At 44.2% G+C, this 23,960-nt stretch overlaps 1 protein-coding gene across 1 annotated transcript in view; it reads left to right on the top strand.

Moving 5' to 3' along the window:
* Positions 1-23,960, top strand: part of LOC129817719 (protein eva-1 homolog A-like) — a 191,675-nt gene that overhangs the window by 75,994 nt on the left and 91,721 nt on the right. Inside the window, exon 5 of the mRNA XM_055873218.1 lies at positions 18,419-18,562. Coding sequence (XP_055729193.1) covers positions 18,419-18,562 — 144 coding nt within the window. The remainder of the gene's footprint in view (positions 1-18,418; positions 18,563-23,960) is intronic.

The raw sequence follows: 23,960 nt of genomic DNA, 5'->3' as shown, positions 1-23,960 counted from the left end.
TTTAACATTCAGTTGATACTTTCTATATCCTGTCCAGTCATATGGTCTATCACATTATATGTTCTTTTATTCTTTTCTTGAAGGTGGATTGACTTTTTGCCTGAGAAATATGGGTTGGTAAAGTTCCATTCAGCTATGGCTCTATATAAAACTGTAGATTTAAGGCGATTTGTTCTTGGCTTGGGTTGTTTTAGCTGCCCTGAATTTGCCTGTCTGGTTTGGTGGTTATGCGTGTTGCTAAGTATGTACTAACTGGACTGAAAAATACTGTGTTTTTTAAAAAAATAGAACATTCCTAAAGAAAGTCAGAAGACTAGATAGTAATTTGTTTTTAACAAATGTGTGTGTGTGCGTGTTTGTTGTAGAGGCTGTATCGAGATATCTCACAGGCAGCAATGTTGTTGAAGGGAATTTTAATGGCTGTATTCTTGGATCTAATCAAATAAAAACAGACCAAATCAAATTGTATTTGTCACATGTGTCGAATACAACAGGTATTAATGTGAATTGTGAAATGCTTACTTACAAGTCCTTAACCAAGCAGTTTTAAGAAAAATAATTAAAAAGCAGCAGTAAAATAACGAGGCTATATACCGAGGGTACCAGTACAGAGTCAATGTGGAGGCTATATACAGGGGGTACCTGTACAGAGTCAATGTGGAGGCTATATACAGGGGGTACCTGTACAGAGTCAGTGTGGAGGCTATATACAGGGGGCACCGGTACAGAGTCAATGTGGAGGCTATATACAGGGGGTACCTGTACAGAGTCAATGTGCGGGGGCACCAGTTAGTCCAGGTAAATGAGTTAATGTACTGTACATGTAGGTAGATTGGTGCAGTGAAATGTGTTTTCACCTTGTCTGCTCTGGTATTCAAACCAGCAATCTTTTGGTTTCTGACCTAACACGCTAACCGCTAGGCTACCACTCCCCTTTAGGATAGGTAGGTGTCACTCCAACTACAGCTACTCTGTTGGTATGGCCAACAGTCATTCCGTGGAGTCGTCTATCAGGCACCAAACCAAAGGAAACAGACTGAAGCAGGGGGGACTAATAAGAAACTCTCATTTTAGTTTTCCGTTGCTAACGTTTGAAAACATTTTTCTATTTTTTATTTAACCTTTATTTAACTAGGTAAGTCACTGGCCAAACCTGGATGACGCTGGGCCAATTGTGCGCCGCCCTATGTCCTGATAATTTGTCTCCTTTGAAAAGTATAGAGGCATGTGGGTGTGGGTGAGTGGGTCAAATGTCATTGGCACAATTCACGATTCAAACAATGCACTGGGGACATGCCCCCAAGTGTGTGTGTGTGTGTGTGTGTGTGTGTGTGTGTGTGTGTGTGTGTGTGTGTGTGTGTGTGTGTGTGTGTGTGTGTGTGTGTGTGTGTGTGTGTGTGTGTGTGTGTGTGTGTGTGTGTGTGACAGGGGTGTCAGGATAGGGCCAGGAGGCTGAATCAGGTGTCACAGTCAGATATCGACAGTGTGTGTGTCCTTCATGTGATATGAGCAGCCAGTCAGTCAGTCAGTGGCTGCATCCCAAGTGACACCCTAAGCCCTATAGAGTCCATTACTTTTGATCAAGGCCCATGGGGCTATTTTAAGACCAACTTAGAAAGAGGGCACGCAAAATCTATTCCCCCTCAGGAGACTGAAAATATTTGACATGGGTCCTCAGATCCTCAAAAGATTGTACAGCTGCAGCATCAAGAGCATCCTGACTGGTTGTATCACTGCCTGGTATGGCAACTGCTCGGCCTCCGACCGCAAGGCACTACAGAGGGTAGTGCGATCGGCCCAGTACATCACTAGGGCCAAGCTTCCTGCCATCCAGGACCTCTATACCAGGCGGTGTCAGAGGAAGGTCATAAAAATTGTCAAAGACTCCAGCCACTCTAGTCATAGACTGTTCTCTCTGCTACCGCTTGCCGTAGCAGATACCGGTGCTCCGGTACCGTAGCAAGCGGTACCGGAGTGCCAAGTCTAGGTCCAAGAGGTTCTACCCCCAAGCCATAAGACTCCTAAACAGCTAATCAAATGGCTACTTAGACTATTTGCGTTCCCCCCCCCCCCCCCTCTTTTACGCTGCTGCTACTCTCTTTTATTATCTATGCATAGTCACTTTAATAACAATGTACATATTACCTCAACTAACCGGCACATTGACTCTATTGTTATTTTACTGCTACTTTTCTTTCTTTCTTTTTTTAAAGTTTTTTTTCTAAACTGCATTGTTGGTTAAGGGCTTATAAGTAAGCATTACACTGTAAGCTCTACACCTGTTGTATTCCACGCATGTGACAAATAATCACCACTGGCAGGTGGACAAGGAATATAGGACAGTTTGTGAGTTAAAACAGAGTCAGGTCTTTTCCCCACAGCAACGATGCCATTTCCTACTGTTGAGGTAGTTGAGGGGCTGTCCTATACGCTTTTACTACAGAAAGACACAAGACTATCATGGTATAATGGGGAGATGTCAGACTTAGTACACAAAACATCATTCTCTAAAGATCTCTTTACAGCCTCGAACACTCAGCGTGACATTTTCATAATGCAAAAGAGCACAGATCATCATAATTCATTTTTAAACTTCTCTTCGACAATGCTCTCGCTGTACGGTAGCCTCAAACTACCATCCAGATCTGCGAGCTCACATACATATATTTCACTACACTGAATCAGCTAAACACATGTATTTAAGCTTGCCTGATCTGGATGGTAGTACAAGGCTAGTTCTAAGGAGGGTTTACACTACCTTAGGCACAGAGCAAATCTCCTCCCAGTCCCCTTCTTTCTCATATTTTCCCTGTGCTGTGTATTTCAATAAACTGTCCCAATCATTGACTCTCTCTCACCATGTCCCACTGCCCCACAAAATGTCCCCTACTTGATTCCCCCGGTCGTCTTCCCTTACATGTGGCACCATGTCACCGTACAGAGAAAGTGAAGTGAGGTTTTATTGAGTGACAGGCCAGACTAACAGTGTTAATGATGCTTTCCCCTCCTGTGTAATACCAGGACCAAGGTGTCTGGGGACACTGTTTGTTTGTGCCCAGGTCTGACTTTTCTAAGTTGGTCTTTAAGGATTTTGTTCTCAGAATAGTTGTGGATCTTTCCTGATCAGAAACCCACCTAAGAAGTATGGCTCTGGTCGTGTAGCCTGAAGAAGACTGCTCATCTGATATCAGCACAGTACAAACGCATACATTTTCCCCCCAAAAAATTCAATGTTTGACTGAATTTAAAAAATGAAGTGACCCCAACATTGTTTGTTAGTGTAGTCCTACAAACACACTGTTACAACCATTGAGCGTCATGTTATTGAGTCTGTGACTTAGAGTGTGCACTGTACTGCTGTCTTGATTTGTGAAGTAGGCTGACGAATCCCATGTTATGTGTTCTGGAACAATACGTGTGTTTGACCCTTCTCTGGATGTCTTCATGACAACAGCCCGAGTCAGAGGCCTCTGAGGTGACCAGGCACTTCAATGTCAGGAAATGACACGGGAGGAACATTGTGCAGCAGTGACATATACACGCACGTTTAGGCGCCACAGGGGTGTTTTTATAGCCTCTGATAATCTACCAGTTTACACAGAGGTGCGTGTGAACGACTGAAATAACCTGTTTTTAGATATGTGCTCTGTTGTTTTTTAAAGATATGAATGTTTCTGTTTTAGACACAGTATGTCGGCTTTTGTTAATACATATGTATGTTTTTGTTTGATAAAGATTGTATCACTAAAAACAAATGCGCATAGGTTTTACTGTTTTATTAACTCAGCCTAATATTGTTAAATTACACTACCAGTCAAACATTTGGACAGACCAACTTATTCAAGGGTTTTTCTTTATTTTGACTATTTTCTACATTGTAGAATAATAGTGAAGACATCAAAAATATGCATAACACGTATGGAATAATGTAGTAACCAAAAAAGTGTTAAACAAATCAATATGTATTTTATATTTGAGATTCTTCAAAGTTGCCACCCTTTGCCTTGATGACAGCTTTGCACACTCTTGGCATTCTCTCAATCAGCTTCACCTGGTATGCTTTTCCAACAGTCTTGAAGGATTTCCCACATATGCTGAGCACTTGTTGGCTGCTTTTCCTTCCTTCACTCTGTGGTCCAACTCATCCCAAACCATCTCAATTGGGTTGAGGTCAGGTGATTGTGGAGGCTAGGTCATCTGATGCAGCATTCCATCACTCTCTTTCCTGGTCAAATATCCCTTACACAGCCTGAAGGTGTGTGTTGGGTCATTGTCCTGTTGAAAAACAAATGATAGCGCAAACCAGATGGGATGGTGTATCACTGCAGAATGCTGTGGTAGCCATGCTGGTTAAGTGTGCCTTGATTTCTAAATAAATCACTGACAGTGTCACCAGCAAAGCACCCCCACACCATCACACCTCCTCCTCCATGCTTCATGGAGGGAACCACACATGCAGAGATCATCCGTTCACCTACTCTGCATGTCACAAAGACACGGCGGTTGGAACCAAAAATCTAAAATTTGAACTCATCAGACCAAAGGAAAGATTTCCACCGATCAAATGTCCATTGCTCATGTTTCTTTGCTCAAGCAAGTGTCTTCTTCTTATTGTTGTCCTTTAGTAGTGGTTTCCTTGCAGCATTCGACCATGAAGGCCTGATTCACGCAGTCTCTGTTCACAGTTGATGTTGAGACGTGTCTGTTAGTTGAACTCTGTGAAGCATTTATTTGGACTACAATTTCTGAGGCTGGTAACTCTAATGAACTTATCCTCTGCAGCAGAGGAAACTCTGGGTCTTCCTTTCCTGTTGTCACGTTCCTGACCTGTTTTCTCTTGTTTTGTATGTGTTTATTGGTCAGGGCGTGAGTTTTGGGTGGGCAGTCTATGTTTTCTATTTCTATGTTGGGTTTTTGTGTTCGGCCTGGTATGATTCTCAATCAGAGACAGGTGTGTATCGTTTGTCTCTGATTGAGAGTCATACTAAGGCAGCCAGGGTTTCACTGGTGTTTTGTGGGTGTTTGTTCCTGTGTCAGCGTTTGGGCCACACAGGACTGTTGCAGGTTAGTCACGATTGTTGTTTTGTTAATTTGTAGTGTTTGTTGGTTTGCCATTAAATCATGAATACTTACCAATCCGCATCTTGGTCCGATCCATGCTCCTCCTCGTCTGAGTAGGAGAACGACTACGACAACCTTTACAGAAACACCCACCAAACCAGGACCAAGCGGATTGGAGAAGGACGGCAAGAACAAAAGCAATGGAGAGAAGAGGAATGGACATGGGAGCAAATATTCAACGGAGAAGGACCCTGGGCTAAGGTGGGAGAGAATCGCCGCTCTCGGGAGGAGAAGGAGGCAGCCACAGCCCAGGAGCGCTGGTATGAGGAGGCAGCACGTAAGAGAGGCTGGAAGCCCGAGAGGCTCACCCAAAAATTTCTTGGGGGGGGGGGGGGGCTAAAGGGGAGTGTGGCGAAGCCGGGTTGGTTACCTGAGCCAACTCCCCGGGCTTACCGTGGAGTGAGAGGGCGTCGTACTGGTCAGACACCGTGTTATGCGGTAAAGCGCACGGTGTCCCCAGTACGCGTGCTTAGCCCAGTGCGGGCTATTCCATCTTGCCGCACTGGGAGGGCTAGGTTGGGCATCGAGCCGGATGTCATGAAGCCGGCCCAACGTATCTGGCCTCCAGTACGTCTCCTCGGGCCGGCGTACATGGCACCAGCCTTACAGGTGGTGTCCCCGGTTCGCCTGCATAGCCCAGTGCGGGTTATTCCACCTCGCCGCACTGGCAGGGCTACGGGGACCATTCAACCTGGTAAGGTTGGGGAGGCTTGGTGCTCAAGAGCGCGTGTCCTCCTTCACGGTCCGGTATATCCGGCGCCACCTTCCCACCCCAGCTCAGTACCACCAGTGCCTACTCCACGCACCAGGCTTCCAGTGCGTTTCCAGAGCCCTGCTCCTCCTCCACGCACTCTCCCTGTGGTGCATGTCTCCAGCCCAGTGCCTCCAGTTCCGGCACCACGCACCAGGCCTACTGTGCGCCTCAGCAGGTCAGAGTCGGCCGTCTGCCCAACGCCGCCTGCGCTGCTTGCCTGCTCAGCGCTGCCCGAACTGTCTGCCTTCCCAGCGTGGTCTGAACTGTCTGCCTGCCCAGCGCTGCCCGTCTGTCCCGAGCCTTCAGAGCCGTCCAGCCAGGACCAGCCAGAGCCGTCCAGCCAGAGCCGTCCAGCCAGGACCCGCCAGAGCCGTCCAGCCGGGACCAGCCAGAGCCGTCCAGCCGGGACCAGCCAGAGCCGTCCAGCCGGGACCAGCCAGAGCCGTCCAGCCGGGACCTGCCAGAGCCGTCCAGCCGGGACCTGCCAGAGCCGTCCAGCCAGGACCTGCCGGAGTCCCTCAGCCAGGACCTGCCGGAGTCCCTCAGCCAGGACCTGCCGGAGTCCCTCAGCCAGGACCTGCCGGAGTCCCTCAGCCAGGAACTGCCGGAGTCCCTCAGCCATGACCTGCCGGAGTCCCTCAGCCATGACCTGCCGGAGTCCCTCAGCCATGACCTGCCGGAGTCCCTCAGCCATGACCTGCCGGAGTCCCTCAGCCATGACCTGCCGGAGTCCCTCAGCCAGGACCTGCCAGAGTCCCTCAGCCAGGACCTGCCAGAGTCCCTCAGCCAGGACCTGCCAGAGTCCCTCAGCCAGGACCTGCCAGAGTTCCTCAGCCCGGAGCTGCTGCCCCTTATTCCGGAGCTGCTGCCCCTTATCCCGGTGCTGCCCCTTATCCCGATGCTGCCCCTTCATTTAGGTGGGTTTAGTTGGAGGGTGGTCATTGGGAGGGGGATATGGAAGCGGGGAGTGACTATGGTGGGGTGGGGACCTCGCCCAGAGCCTGAGCCACCACCGTGGTCAGATGCCCACCCAGACCCTCCCCTAGACTTTGTGCTGGTGCGCCCGGAGTTCGCACCTTAAGGGGGGGGGGTTATGTCACGTTCCTGACCTGTTTTCTCTTGTTTTGTATGTGTTTATTGGTCAGGGCGTGAGTTTTGGGTGGGCAGTCTATGTTTTCTATTTCTATGTTGGGTTTTTGTGTTCGGCCTGGTATGATTCTCAATCAGAGACAGGTGTGTATCGTTTGTCTCTGATTGAGAGTCATACTAAGGCAGCCAGGGTTTCACTGGTGTTTTGTGGGTGTTTGTTCCTGTGTCAGTGTTTGGGCCACACAGGACTGTTGCAGGTTAGTCACGTTTGTTGTTTTGTTAATTTGTAGTGTTTGTTGGTTTGCCATTAAATCATGAATACTTACCAATCCGCATCTTGGTCCGATCCATGCTCCTCCTCGTCTGAGGAGGAGAACGACTACGACAACCTTTACACCTGTGGCGGTCCACATGAGAGTCAATTTCATTATAGCGCTTGATGGTTTTTCCGACGTCACTTGAAGAAACTTTCAAAGTTCTTGATATTTTCTGGATTGACTGACCTTCATGTCTTTAAGTAATGATGGACTGTCATTTCTCTTTGCTCATTTGAGCTGTTCTTGCCTAAATACGGACTTCGTCTTTTACCAAATAGGGCTATCTTCTGTATACCACCCCTACCTTGTCACAGCACAATTGATTGGCTCAAACACATTAAGAAGGAAATCAATTCCACAAATGTACTTTTAACAAGACACTCCTGTTAATTGAAATGAATACCAGGTGACTACCTTGTGAAGCTGGTTGAGAGAATGCCAAGAGTGGGCAAAGCTGTCATCAAGGTGAAGGGTGGCTACTTTGAAGAATCTCAAATATAAAATATATTTTGATTTGTTTAACACTTTTTTTGGTTACTACATGATTCCATATGTGTTATTTCATACATCTACAATGTAGAATATTGTCAAATTAAGAAAAACCCAGGAATGAGTAGGTTTGTCCTAACTTTTGACTGGAACTCTATGTTCTAATTTATCAAAATTACCAGAATATTTAATAATAGGTAATCTATGGTAACTTTTGGTAATTTATACTTGATAACTTAAAAACTATATATTATTCTTATATAGTCATCTTTGTTATATCTGTGTCCATATTGTCCATTCGTTTCTAGTGGATTGACCATATGGTTCAAGAGAAAATAGACTAATTCATTCTTATTTTTAAACATCCAATTAAAAATATTTAACAAGGCAAGTCCATTAAGAGCAGATTTTTATTTACAATGGCGGCCTACACCGGCCAAACCCAGAAGACACTGGGCCACCCTATGGGACTCCCAATCACAACCAGTTGTGGTGTAGCCTGGATTTGAACCAGGGTGTCTGTACTGACAACTCTAGCACTGAGATGCAGTGCCTTAGACCACTGCACCACTCGGGATCTAATCAACAATGGCATTATTTTAATTCATTCTGCAACTCTTCCAACTACTAACTTTTTTCACAACTACCACCAGTTTGGCGACAAAACATTTTCAACAAAGACATATTGACATAGTCAAATAAAAGTGTGTTAAACATATACAGGACATTTCATGCTGAAACCTTCATATTAAACACCACGAGTATTCACTGAGTTGATGGTTTATACTTAGAATAATGCTTTACAGCTATGTCATTCTATTTTTTATTTTAAAATCAGAGTATTTGTTTATTTTATATATTTTACATGTGATAAGTCCACACAGAGGGCCAGAGATTATTAAACACATATGATAATGTGAAGGACCCAAACATTATATAAAATCCTTGAAAGTTAACAACATTTTGGTAGTTTACTGGTAAACTTTGAACGTTTTCAGTAATACACCCTCCCTTTGAAAGTTCCCATTAAAATACCCTCCCTTTGAAAGTTTCCAGTAATATACCCTCCCTTTGAAAGTTTCCAGTGATATACCCTCCCTTTGAAAGTTACCAGTGATTGACCCTCCCTTTGAAAGTTACCAGTGAATAACCCTCCCTTTGAAAGTTCCAATTAAAATATCCTCCCTTTGAAAGTTTCCAGTTCTATATCCTCCCTTTGAAATGTTCCAGTCCTATATCCTCCCTTTGAAATGTTCCAGTCCTATATCCTCCCTTTGAAATGTTCCAGTTCTATATCCCCCCTTTGAAATGTTCCAGTCCTATATCCCCCTTTGAAATGTTCCAGTCCTATATCCTCCCTTTGAAATGTTCCAGTCCTATATCCTCCCTTTGAAATGTTCCAGTCCTATATCCCCCTTTGAAATGTTCCAGTCCTATATCCTCCCTTTGAAATGTTCCAGTCCTATATCCTCCCTTTGAAATTTTCCAGTCCTATATCCCCCTTTGAAATTTTCCAGTCCTATACCCTCCATTTGAAAGGTTCCAGTGATATACCCTCCATTTGAAAGGTTTCAATGACATACCCTCCCTTTGAAAATAACCAGTCCTATACCCTCCATTTGAAAGTTTCCAGTGATATACCCTCCCTTTGTAAGGTTTCAATGACATACCCTCCCTTTGAAAATAACCAGTCCTATACCCTCCATTTGAAAGTTTCCAGTGATATACCCTCCCCTTGAAAGTTTCCAGTGAATAACCCTCCCTTTGAAAGGTTTCAGTGATATACCCTCCCTTTGATAGTTACCAGTAATATACCCTCCATTTGAAAGTTTCCAGTGATATCCCCTCCCTTTGAAAGTTTCCAGTAATATACCCTCCATTTGAAAGTTTCCAGTGATATACCCTCCCTTTGAAAGTTTCCAGTAATATACCCTCCATTTGAAAGTTTCCAGTGATATCCCCTCCCTTTGAAAGTTTCCAGTAATATACCCTCCATTTGAAAGTTTCCAGTGATATACCCTCCCTTTGAAAGTTTCCAGTAATATACCCTCCATTTGAAAGTTTCCAGTGATATACCCTCCCTTTGAAAGGTTTCAGTGATATACCCTCCCTTTGAAAGTTTCCAGTAATATACCCTCCCTTTGAAAGTTAACAGTAATATACCCTCCCTTTGAAAGGTTTCAGTAATATACCCTGTTTTATAACCCTGGTTTTAGTACTTCTTCTTGGTGTAGTGTATATGCTGCAACAGGTGGGTGTGTGTTTGTGTGTAAAATGTGAAGTTCAATGGTATTCAAGTATGACTCATAGTGGAAGAGGAGACGGGTGCTTCAGCTCCCGGTAAGCATGTCCACCCATTGTCTGGGAGGTTCCAGGAAAGGTGTGGGTGTGTGTTTTGGATCATTCCAAGGCAAGGTGTGTGTTATTGTACCTAGTTTCAGGACACAGTGTTCACGTGTGTGTTTCGCTCCTTTCACCCTGTGTGAACTTAGAGCGGCCAAAAACAACACACATGTCTTAGACGTGTGACATCATTCAGGTCCGCCCACACTCTCTGGCATTGGATACTGATGATAGCATAGCATCGCAATGCTAGTGGGTTTAAGAGGAACTGCAATGGGGTCGCCAAAATAAAATAAAATACATTAAAAAAGGGTGTATGGGACAATATACAAACATTTTGGTAAAGATCATTTGAAAAATGTAATGAAATATATGTATTGGTTTCTTATTGAGTATTTATTGGTTTCTTATTCAGTATTTATTGGTTTCTTATTGATTATTTATTGGTTTCTTACTGAGTATTTATTGGTTTCTTATTGAGTATTTATTGGTTTCTTATTGATTATTTATTGGTTTCTTACTGAGTATTTATTGGTTTCTCACTGAGTATTTATTCGTTCCTTATTGAGTATTTATTGGTTTCTTATTGAGTATTTATTGGTTTCTTACTGAGTATTTATTGGTTTCTTACTGAGTATTTATTGGTTTCTTACTGAGTATTTATTGGTTTCTTATTGAGTATTTATTGGTTTCTTACTGAGTATTTATTGGTTTCTTATTGAGTATTTATTGATTTCTTATTGACTATTGGTTTCTCATTGAGTATTTATTGTTTTTTTATTGAGTATTTATTGGTTTCTTATTGATTTTTTATTGGTTTCTTACTGAGTATTTATTGGTTTCTTATTGAGTATTTATTGGTTTCTTATTGAGTATTTATTGGTTTCTTATTGATTATTTATTGGTTTCTTACTGAGTATTTATTGGTTTCTCACTGAGTATTTATTGGTTCCTTATTGAGTATTTATTGGTTTCTTATTGAGTATTTATTGGTTTCTTACTGAGTATTTATTGGTTTCTTACTGAGTATTTATTGGTGGTGCGCCACTGCTGCTATATCATGGCCACCACTGAAAAAAAAAAAATATTTTTTATATAGGCTATACACAAATCATAGAAAATCTAGCCAAAATTGTATTTGTCACATGCACCGAATATATCAAGTGTAGACTTTACCGTGAAATGCTTACTTACGATCCCCAACAACGCAGTTAAAAAGTAAGAATATTTGCAAATAGATAAATAAATAGTATCACAATAGCAACAACGAGGCTATATACAGGCTATGTACAAGGAGTACTGGTATATATGAAACAAATGAATCTGAATGGTAAAACATTTTCAGTGTAAACTACTAAAACTAGATATACATTATGTAGAAAAGTTAATGGATCTATATAGTTTTAAATAAGATCATCTTTGAGAACTAACAGTCACCAAATGCGCCAGTGCCCACATCCACTGCAGGCTAATAGTGGCCTGTCTGTCACTGGCCTTTCTTGTTCCAGGGGGAAGGGTTTCAGCATGACACTGACTGACTGATACAATCCCTCTGGGGGGAAAACATGTGCATAAACATACACATACTATACACAAACACACACACACACACACACAGTCTTGTATAACTAACATTGTGGTAACACACAATTCAGTCCCATTTAAAAGTCTATTTTCCCTAACCCCTAACCCGTACCATTACTGTTACCCTAACCTTAACACGAAAACCTTACCCTAGTGCCTAACGCTTAACGTAATTCTAACACTAACACTAATTTTAACCTTAACCCTAAACCCCCTAGAAATAGCATTTGACCTAGTTGGTCAAAATCCTTTTAATTTACTATTATTGTGCACACACAAACACACACCTGCTGGCATAGCCCTGTCTGCTGCATTCCAGAGCGGGTGAACTTGGCATTTCCCCTGACAGGACCACACACACAAACAACAACACAACCAGGGTGGCTGCCGTGGCAACGAACACAACCTTACACTGAACTCATTCTTCTCCACAGTTACCCAGCGGGCAAAAGTTGTCAAGGGACATCATTTTTCTGATATACAATGTCAGATTACAACCATTTAAAGTCGTCTTTTAGCCCTTCAGGGAAAATAAAGACCTATTGAACAGAGTTCTCCATGAAGAAATCCCGATGCCTGGAAAGACGTCATATCGTGATTGTTGTCTTGTTGAAGTGACTGATACAACCAGGTAAAGGCGTCTTATTCTGGATGCTAAAACAGTCTAAAAAACGTCCTTTTACATTCAGACTACAACCTGACCAGGACGTCAGTCTGATGTTATTGCAACCGGTTTTGCCCACTGAGCATAAGACAGGTCTATTTGGACTGAGTATTAGGCCTTGTCCTGGACCCAGGCCAAGACACACACACACACACACACACACACACACACACACACACACACACACACACACACACACACACACACACACACACACACACACACACACACACACACACACACACACACACACACACACACACACACACATGTCACTGTGTGCGTATGATCTATCGCTAACTCCTCTGTGTTAGAGGAGTTATGGCATACACTCAAACATCATACTATTACAGTCATGTGCTACTGAGATGAATGTCACACCCAGTCTATAGATTCTATATCTGTGCTACTGAGAAGAATATCACACCCAGTCTATAGATTCTATATCTGTGCTACTGAGATGAATATCACACCCAGTCTATAGATTCTATATCTGTGCTACTGAGAAGAATATCACACCCAGTCTATAGATTCTATATCTGTGCTACTGAGATGAATATCACACCCAGTCTATAGATTCTATATCTGTGCTACTGAGAAGAATATCACACCCAGTCTATAGATTCTATATCTGTGCTACTGAGAAGAATATCACACAGTCTATAGATTCTATATCTGTGTACTGAGAAGAATATCACACAGTGTATGGATGCTGTATCTGTGTACTGAGAAGAATATCACACAGTGTATGGATGCTGTATCTGTGTACTGAGAAGAATATCACACAGTCTATAGATTCTATATCTGTGTACTGAGAAGAATATCACACAGTGTATGGATGCTGTATCTGTGTACTGAGAAGAATATCACACAGTGTATGGATGCTGTATCAATGGATACAGAAGAGGATTACGCAGCCTGACAGAAGAGGCCATGTTGTTGTGGTACCAACAAACTGAACGGATCAAAGTGTGTTGTGGTCCCTTTTGAAATGATTTTTTAACAGACCCGAGTTCAAATAGTAGTTGTTTTCTTTCAAACACACTGAGCGATTCAACTGCAATGCCACACTGGCGAGTCATATAACTCATTTTGTTCAGAGAGAGTTAGAAAAGGGTGTGTGTGTGTGTGTGTGTGTGTGTGTGTGTGTGTGTGTGTGTGTGTGTGTGTGTGTGTGTGTGTGTGTGTGTGTGTGTGTGTGTGTACGTGCATGGTTGTTTGTGTGCGGCCGTGAGGTTCCAATGAGAAAGCTGCGACCTGTTGCGGTGTGACAGCGTTACTCAGTTCCGGTTACGACGTTCCCACAACGTTTCCACAACCTGTCAGGCCGACACATCCTGGTGGGAAATTACAGCGTGTCCGATCCGGCTGGGAGCGTTCCAGGAACAGCCTCTCCGGGATTGACACGGATGTTGGGATGGCATTCTGCTGGGGTTTCCTGACTGCTGTTTCTGAATAGTAAAGTTCACTACCCACCTAGAATGATATAGTCATCCATGAGAGTGTTCCTCCATTTTGGTACCTTCACTCTTTCACCCTGACTTACTCCTTCACTTGACTTTCTAATGGATCACTGGGTTCCAGTACGGGACTGTTGTGGGTTTGATTCCTGCAGACTGATTATATCTGGTATGTGTCAGTTAATGTTGCTAGTTCTGTAAATTGCTTTGTGTTGAAGTGTCTACTAAATGCCCATATTATTATTTAAATGATCAAGTCCTCCAATCCTGTCACGGCAGATCAGTGATTATCTCCAAAGAAATGAGGAAGAAACAATGCATCTCGAAAGGATTCAACTGGTGTCAGTGTTGCTCTTTAGTTCCTGAGTTGGGCTATTTGACCTGTGACCCCTATCATCATTCTTCCTGAGTCTGTTGACACACTGTGAGAGAGTCCAGTAGGGTCTGTTTTCATATGGAACTCCCCTCTCTCTCCTACTTGGTCTGTTGTAAGGTTTAATGTTCCATGTCCTCCTAAAGGGCGTCCTCCAGAACCAGGGGTTAACAACAACATTTCCAGAGTCTTTGTTGGTGTCCCGACCCGACTTGGGTTCAAATAGTCCATTTTGTTTTCTTTCAAATTCTTATAGATGTATTTCATTGGGCTAGCCTGGCACAGTGAAACCAATGGAGTTTCCATGTATGGAATTGTCCCGAAATTACAAACCCTATCCATCTGGCAATGCAAAACTATTAGACCTTGAAAACGCAGCCCTGGGCCCGAATTCCTTAATGCATCTCAGAGTAGGAGTGCTGACCTAGGATCAGTTTGACCTTTTCGATCATAATGAATACTATTCATGGACAGGGGGGCCTGATCCGAGATCAGCACTCTTACTTTGTGATAATGGGCCCAGGACTCCTTTACTACTACAGCAGTCCTTCTGGGATTCTGTGGTTCAAACTGGATTCTGTGGTTCAAACTGGGCTCTGTGGTTCAAACTGGATTCTGTGGTTCAAACTGGATTCTGTGGTTCAAACTGGGTTCTGTGGTTCAAACTGGGTTCTGTGGTTCAAACTGGGTTCTGTGGTTCAAACTGGATTCTGTGGTTCAAACTGGATTCTGTGGTTCAAACTGGATTCTGTGGTTCAAACTGGATTCTGTGGTTCAAACTGGATGCTGTGGTTCAAACATTAAAAGCACATCAGTAATATATATAGTCCCACACAGCTGCTGTATTTAAAGGACATTTCAATCAATGTGGACACACAACATGTTAGTACATCAGACAGCATCTCCTGAATCACCTGTCTATTTTTTGACCTTTTATTTAACTAGGCAAGCCAGTTAAGAACAAATTGTTATTTACAATGATGGTCAGCCTAAAAACCCAAACAGCAAGCAGTACAGTGTAGAAGCACAGTGACTAGAAAGGCCAAAACCTAGAAAGAAACCTAGAGGGGAACCAGGCTGTGAGGGGTGGCCAGTCCTCTTCTGGCTGTGCCGGGTGGAGATTATAACAGAACATGGCCAAGATGTTCAAATGTTCATAGGTGACCAGCAGGGTCAAATAATAATAATCACAGTGGTTGTCAAGGGTGCAACAGGTCAGCACCTCAGGAGTAAATGTCAGTTGGCTTTTCATAGCCGGTCATTCAGAGTATCTCTACCGCTCCTGCTGTCTCTAGAGAGTTGAAAACAGCAGGTCTGGGACAGGTAGCACATCCGGTGAACAGGTCAGGATTCCATAGCCGCAGGCAGAACAGTTGAAACTGGAGCAGCAGCACGGCCAGGTGGACTGGGGACAGCAAGAAGTCATCAGGCCAGATAGTCCTGAGGCATGGTCCTAGGGCTCATGTCCTCCGGGAGAGAGAGAGAGAGAGAAAGAAAGAAAGAAAGAACAAGGGAAAGAAAGAAAGAAAGAAAGAAAGAGAGAAGAGAGTTAGAGAGAGTATACTTAAATTCACACAGGACACTGGATAAGACAGGAGAAATATTCCAGATATAACAGACTGGCCCTAGCCCCCCGACACATAAACTACTGCAGCATAAATACTGGAGGCTGAGACAGGAGTGGTCGGGAGACACTGTGGCCCCATCCGACGATACCCCCGGACAGGGCCAAACAGGCAGGATATAACCCCACCCACTTGCCAAAGCACAGCCCCCACACCACTAGAGGGATATCTTCAACCACCAACTTACCATCCTGAGACAAGGCTGAGTATAGCCCACTAAGATCTCCGTCACGGCACAACCCAGGGGGGGCGCCAACCCAGACAGGAAGATCACATCAATGACTCAACCCAGTCAAGTTACGTACCCCTCCCAGGGACGGCATGGAAGAGCACCAGTAAGCCAGTGACTAAGCCAGTGTCTATCCTCCCTAGAGAACAGAAGAGATGAGAGGAAAGCAGCCTGTCTATCCTCCCTGGAGAAGAGAAGAAAACAGCCTTCTGTCTATCCTCCCTGGAGAAGAGAAGAAAACAGCCTTCTGTCTATCCTCCCTGGAGAAGAGAAGAAAACAGCCTCCTGTCTATCCTCCTTGGAGAAGAAAGGAAAAGAAAAGGGTGGAGCATCATCTGTCCAGGATGAGAAGAGTGGTGGTAAGGGTCGGGGGCTGGCAGGCGCTTAGTGATGATGTATGAGCACCCCATCTATCACTCTGACAGGTGTTTGTGTGTCCCCCTCTTCCCTCTCACCCCCTACATGAGCTCGGGTGTCCCTTTTCACAATGGGGGGCCCACGCGGGATAGGTCTGGACAGGGGCCCCAGGATGTCCCTGGGATAGGTCTGGACAGGGGCCCCAGGATATCCCTGGGATAGGTCTGGACAGGGGCCCCAGGATATCCCTGGGATAGGTCTGGACAGGGGCCCCAGGATAGGTCTGGACAGGGGCCCCAGGATAGGTCTGGACAGGGAAATGGGGGGGACAGACCCTTTGTGGACTGTCCGAGATGTCCTCTAGTCCCGGGGATCTTGAAAATGAGTCCAGTCAGTGTTGTACGAGAGAGAGAGAGAGAGAGAGAGAGAGAGAGAGAGAGAGAGAGAGAAAACAATATCTGCTGATACAAATCAAATTGTATTGGTTGCGTACACATATTTTGCAGTTGTTATCGCAGGTGCAGCGAAATGGTTATGTTTCTAGCTCCAACAGTGCAGTAATACCTACCAACACACACACCTACCAACACACACACCTACCAACACACACACCTACCAACACACACACCTACCAACACACACACACCTACCAGCACACACACACCTACCAGCACACACACACCTACCAACACACACACACACCTACCAACACACACACACCTACCAACACACACACCTACCAACACACACACCTACCAACACACACACCTACCAACACACACACCTACCAACACACACACCTACCAACACACACACCTACCAGCACACACACCTACCAACACACACACCTACCAACACACACAGACAGGAGCAGAACGAGCAATATCAGAGTCAGGAATATAAATAAATGTATATGATGATGTGAATAGACATGGACCGTTGATACTTGCCTATTCACGTTAGGATTTACTTTACTGTCGGCCTATAGACAGATTTATGGCTTATTAATTCCTATCTGTGAAAAATTACTTAATGAGCCTAATGATTTGGAAAGTATAATGACTGTTGAGAATGCACAGGTATAATGACTGTTGAGAATGCACAGGTATAATGACTGTTGAGAATGCACAGCTATAATGACTGTTGAGAATGCACAGGTATAATGACTGTTAAGAATGCACAGGTATAATGACTGTTGAGAATGCACAGGTATAATGACTGTTGAGAATACACAGGTATAATGACTGTTGAGAATGCACAGGTATAATGACTGTTGAGAATGCACAGCTATAATGACTGTTGAGAATGCACAGCTATAATGACTGTTGAGAATACACAGGTATAATGACTGTTGAGAATGCACAGGTATAATGACTGTTGAGAATACACAGGTATAATGACTGTTGAGAATGCACAGGTATAATGACTGTTGAGAATGCACAGCTATAATGACTGTTGAGAATGCACAGCTATAATGACTGTTGAGAATGCACAGGTATAATGACTGTTGAGAATGCACAGGTATAATGACTGTTGAGAATGCACAGCTATAATGACTGTTGAGAATGCACAGCTATAATGACTGTTGAGAATGCACAGCTATAATGACTGTTGAGAATGCACAGGTATAATGACTGTTGAGAATGCACAGGTATAATGACTGTTGAGAATGCACAGCTATAATGACTGTTAAGAATGCACAGCTATAATGACTGTTGAGAATGCACAGCTATAATGACTGTTGAGAATGCACAGCTATAATGACTGTTGAGAATGCACAGCTATAATGACTGTTGAGAATGCACAGCTATAATGACTGTTGAGAATGCACAGTTGTAAGGAGCCAAATGGCTTGCAGATTGTGCAGTCCTTCTGTGCCCTGTGTACTATTATAGAATGTGTCCTACGAGACTCCTCTGTTCCTGCTTACTGGTATTCTCTATGGAATCAGAGGCTGTCTTCCTCTATTCTCTCTAATCCCCCCCCCCCCCCCCCCACACACCTCTCTCTCAGACTGCCAGTCGGGCGTGGCTCTCCAAGTGCTGATGGCCCGTTGTCAGGGGAAACGGAGCTGTTTGGTCCGGGCGTCCACACGAGAGTTCGGGGACCCCTGTTACTCTGGCACCAGGAAATATCTCAGTGTCATCTACACCTGTGGTGAGTCTCCAGTTCTTTCACACTACACCTAGTCAGCAGTTCCTTATGTGGACACTAGGGGGAGCTTTTCTCTCAAGTTTCATGTTTTATTAGTCGTAGGAGATACACATAGTATATTAACGAGGGATCATCAATTAGATTCAGCCGAGGGACGGTGTTTTTCTTAAGCATATGGTCAGGAGGCCGGAACAGAATTACAAATCATTTGTAGACTGAAAATTGATTGCAAGAAGCCCAAACAGATATGTTTTACTAAAACAGTCCTTTCAAACCTTGCTTACATTTGTATACGATCACATATATCTCTCTATTATGCATGGGAACACTGTGGAACAGATTTCTTTCATCAGTTGGAGCTGATTGGCTGGTGTTTTTACAGTCTTTTTTGCAAAGAGAATTTGGGGGAACCCTGGTATACACCGTCCAATGAAATGCTTACTTGCAGGTTCCTTCTGGACAATGCAACAACAATAATAAATAATAATAGGAACATAAAGTAAATGTTTCAGTAGAACAGAATAAACATTTTAACATCCGTATAATACAGGAAGGCCCAATTTATAGACTGTATTTACACACGTTTGGGGAAGAGTGGATTGGTGAAGTGTTTAAATTGTGCAGTTTTTAGCGATCTTAATAAGAGACTGCAGCAGGTGTGTTGTGTGTGTGTGTGTGTGTGTGTGTGTGTGTGTGTGTGTGTGTGTGTGTGTGTGTGTGTGTGTGTGTGTGTGTGTGTGTGTGTGTGTGTGTGTGTGTGTGTGTGTGTGTGTGTGTGTGTGTGTGTGTTCATCTATGTCGATGGGGGGCTGATGTGGATGGGGGGCTGATGTGGATGGCTGCCTTTTGATACAACTACGTATGTGGCCTAACTACGTATGTGGCCTTTCCCGGTCTTTTATCTCTGTCCGTCTGTCTATCTCTGTCCATCTCTCTCTCTATATTTATCATGTATGTCTGATGACTGTCTGGTGTTTGTAGGAGTGGTGCTTGACAGTTTAGTTTCTGCTCTCTGTCTCGACGGAAGAGAGACGGGTTTCGTCTCCGTCTATCCAGCCACCACACCCCCAGGCTAATCCTGAGCTGGCACAATATAATTCGTTAACACACACCTTCATAAACTAATGGACACACACACACACACACACACACACACACACACACACACACACACACACACACACACACACACACACACACACACACACACACACGTTGTCCAGATGCCTGCTGATCCGGGGATTGATCCATCAATCCACAGCCCTCCATGTGCTCGCCAGAGGTAGCCTGACTGCCATTAGGTACCGAGATGAGATCCTCAGAGCCCTTGTGAGACCATATGCTGACACATGCACATTTGTGGCCTGCTGGAGGTCATTTTGCAGGGCTCTGGTAGTGCTCCTCCTTGCACAAAGGCGGAGGTAGCGGTCCTGCTGCTGGGTTGTTGCCCTCCTATGGCCTCCTCCACGTCTCCTGATGTACTGGCCTGTCTCCTGGTAGCGCCTCCATGCTCTGGACACTACGCTGACAGACACAGCAAACCTTCTTGCCACAGCTCGCATTGATGTGCCATCCTGGATGAGCTGCACTACCTGAGCCACTTGTGTGGGTTGTAGACTCCGTCTCATGCTACCACTAGAGTGAGAGCACCGCCAGCATTCAAAAGTGACCAAAACATCAGCCAGCAAGCATAGGAACTGAGAAGTGGTCTGTGGTCACCACCTGCAGAATCACTCCTTTATTGGGGGTGTCTTGCTAATTGCCTATAATTTCCACCTTTTGTCTATTCCATTTGCACAACAGCATGTGAAATTTATTGTCAATCAGTGTTGCTTCCTAAGTGGACAGTTTGATTTCACAGAAGTGTGATTGACTTGGAGTTACATTGTGTTGTTTAAGTGTTCCCTTTATTTTTTTGAGCAGTGTATGTACGCCTACCACGCTGCACCTTGGTCTCCTTCCGACGACGGATGTAACAGTGTGTGTAATGTGTTATCTTTGACACTATTATGCAAGCAGACAGTATTTCAACCACATAGTGATGACCAACTGAAGACTTGTTTTCTTCCTTCTCTAAGCTTGTTATTTCCTTAAAACCCGTCAAACTGATGTAATTTGGACATTTTGCACAGGACCAATCTTTCCACTGTTTTGAAGTTATTGCGTTTTCCCCCGGGTCCTAAACGAAACAGACAACTTTACCGGTGTTACCTGTATTACTAATGCATTCATTCTATCGATGTAAGACATTATTCTGGTGAGGACTACTGTAATTATTCTTCTGGGGCAACAAGTTAGGCTATGACAGAAGAGAAGCTGCATGTATTTAACTCTAGTTGACAAACAAATGGCCTACCAAATGTCGGAAGTTACACTAAACAAAATATAAACGCAACATGTAAAGTGTTATTTCTCTCAAATGTTGTGCACAAATTTGTTTACATCCCTGTTAGTGAGCATTTTGTTCTTTGCCAAGATAATCCATCCACCTGCCAAGTGTGGCATATCAAGAAGCTGATTAAACAGCATGGCCATTACACAGGTGCACCTTGTGCTGGGGACAATAAAAGGCCACTCTAAAATGAGATTCTCTGGACTGATGAAACCAAGATGGCCTGATTGCCAAGCGTCATGTCTGGAGAAAACCTGGCACCCTCCCTACCATTAAGCATGGTGGTGGCAGCATCATGCTGTGGAGATGTTTTTCAGTGGCAGGGACTGGGAGACTAGTCAGGATCGAGGGAAAGATGAACAGATCAAAATGCAGAGAGATTCTTGATGAAAACCTGCTCCAGAGTGCTCAGGACCTCAGACTGGGTTGAAGGTTCACCTTCCAACAGGACAACGACCTTAAGCACCCAGCCATGACATCGCAGATGTGGCTTCGGGACAAGTCTCTGAATGTCCTTGAATAGCCCAGCCAGATCCTAGTCTTGATCCCAATCTAACATCTCTGGAGAGACCTGAAAATAGCTGTGCAGCGACTCTCCAAACATTTCTTGCAAACATTTCTAAAAACCTGTTTTTGCTTTGCTTTGTGTGTAGATTTTTGAGGGAAAAAAACTATTTTATCCATTTTAGAATATGGCTGTAATGTAACAAAATGTGGAAAAAGTCAAGGGGTCTGAATACTTTCCAAATTCACTGTACCAGACAAAGAAATGAATTAATACATGATAGACTGACCAGGTGACTCCAGGCGAATGTTATGATCCCTTATTGATGTCACTTGTTAAATCCACTTCAGTCAGTATAGAGGAAGGGGAGGAGACAGGTTAAAGAAGGATTTTTAAGCATTGAGACTATTGAGACATGGATTGTGTATTCGTTCCATTCGGAGGGTGACTGGGCAAGACAAAATATTTAAGTACCTTTTGAATGAGGCATGGTAGTAGGTGCCAGGCTCACCAGTTTGAGTGTGTCAAGAACTGCAACGCTGCTGAGTTTTTCACGCTCAACAGTTTCCCGTGTGTATCAAGAATGATCCACCGGGGCCTCCCAGGTGGCGCAGTGGTCTAGGGCACTGCATCGCAGTGCTAGCTGCGCCACCAGAGTCTCTGGGTTCGCGCCCAGGCTCTGTCGCAGCCGGCCGCGACCGGGAGGTCCGTGGGGCGACGCACAATTGGGCTAGCATCGTCCGGGTTAGGGAGTGTTTGGCCGGTAGGGATATCCTTGTCTCATCGCGCTCCAGCGACTCCTGTGGCGGGCCGGGCGCAGTGCTCGCTAACCAAGGGGGCCAGGTGCGCGGTGTTTCCTCCGACACATTGGTGCGGCTGGCTTCCAGTTTGGAGGCGCGCTGTGTTAAGAAGCAGTGCGGCTTGGTTGGGTTGTGCTTCGGGGATGCGTGCCTTTCGACCTTCGTCTCTCCCGAGCCCGTACGGGAGTTGTAGCGATGAGACAAGATAGTAATTACTAGCGATTGGATACCACGAAAAAATTGGGGAGAAAAGTGGTAAAAAAGGAAAAAAAAAAAAAAAAGAATGATCCACCATTGAGCCAACTTGACACAACTGTGGGCAAGCATTGGAGTCAACATGGGCCAGTATTCTTGTGGAGCGCTTTCGACACCTTGTAGAGTCCATGCCCCAAGGAATTGAGGCTGTTCTGAGGGCAAAATTGGGTGCAATTCAGTATTAGGAAGGTGTGTTTTGTTTTGTACATTTAGTGTATATGGAAGCAGTTTAGTGCCAAACAAATCTATAAAATATGGGTAAACAATTATTAGTATTTTCTTATACTGTATCGCTCCGAAATAGGACAGAAACTTTCAAATGTTTTGGGGACTATCTGTTTTTCCATGTATGAATCTGGTATTCAATGTGTTTCTATGGGCTAATAGCAGTAAGACAAAATGTAATGTTTCATCAAATAATTGCTTTATTCATTTTTTTGATACCTAATGGGGCCCTAAAATTCAATATCAAATAGCTAAATTATCTTTGGTGTGATCTTAAAACAATTCCATATGACGTTAGCAGTAAATCTATAAATAAGACTTAATAAGACTTCTTGGTAAAATTGAAGTACTTTACTGTGGTTGTTGCCAATGAAATGGTCAAAAAGAAACAAAAATAGCTTCTTAGCAAAGAGCAATTTATCAAGCAAGAATTCTACTAGGACTGTCTGGGAGTGGTCTGAGTTGGGAGGGGAAAACTGAAAACTATCTTTTATTGGCAGAGAGGTTTGGAACTCTTTCTGTTGGTCTATTAACTAATTTACTGCCTGGTGATGTCACCAGGTAGGCCAAAACTACATCCCACCAAACAGCTTTTACACTAAAAGGGCATCGTCATCATTTTCACAATTTCACATTATTTCAACCTTATTATGTACTGTGAAAATTTGACTGCACTGTGCCTTTAATCTCAAGAGAAGACATTAAAGATTAAAAATGTTTTATGTTTTATGTTTTCTTACTTAGAAAATAGTCCTGATCACTCCCGAGTGGATAGACTCACTCCTTAGCAATAACAAAGCCGTAAATGGCCTGGAATGAGTCATCAGTCTCCCCACAGATCACACACCCACACACACACACTCACTTCCTGTCCCAGAAATCCCCTTCACACAAGGTGACCCTTTTTGGTTCTATGTAGCAACACCCTTTCTTCTAGCATATACCTTACACCAGTATAACCACCTCATCTAGTTCCCTGGGTCCATATTCTCCAGTCCTGAGCCTGTAGGTCTTAGTCTCTGGTGCTAACCTCCAGCCTTAGTCTCTGGTGCTAACCTCCAGCCTGGAGTTCTTAGTCTCTGGCGCTAACCTCCAAGCTGCAGTTCTTAGTCTCTGGCGCTAACCTCCAGCCTTAGTCTCTGGTGCTAACCCCCAACCTGGAGTTCTTAGTCTCTGGCGCTAACCTCCAACCTGGAGTTCTTAGTCTCTGGCGCTAACCTCCAA

This window comes from Salvelinus fontinalis, chromosome 20 (assembly GCF_029448725.1).
Source record: "Salvelinus fontinalis isolate EN_2023a chromosome 20, ASM2944872v1, whole genome shotgun sequence".
Taxonomy (NCBI): Eukaryota; Metazoa; Chordata; class Actinopteri; order Salmoniformes; family Salmonidae; genus Salvelinus; species Salvelinus fontinalis.
Note: the sequence above shows the minus strand (reverse complement) of the source record. Positions and strands in the feature narration are given on the sequence as shown.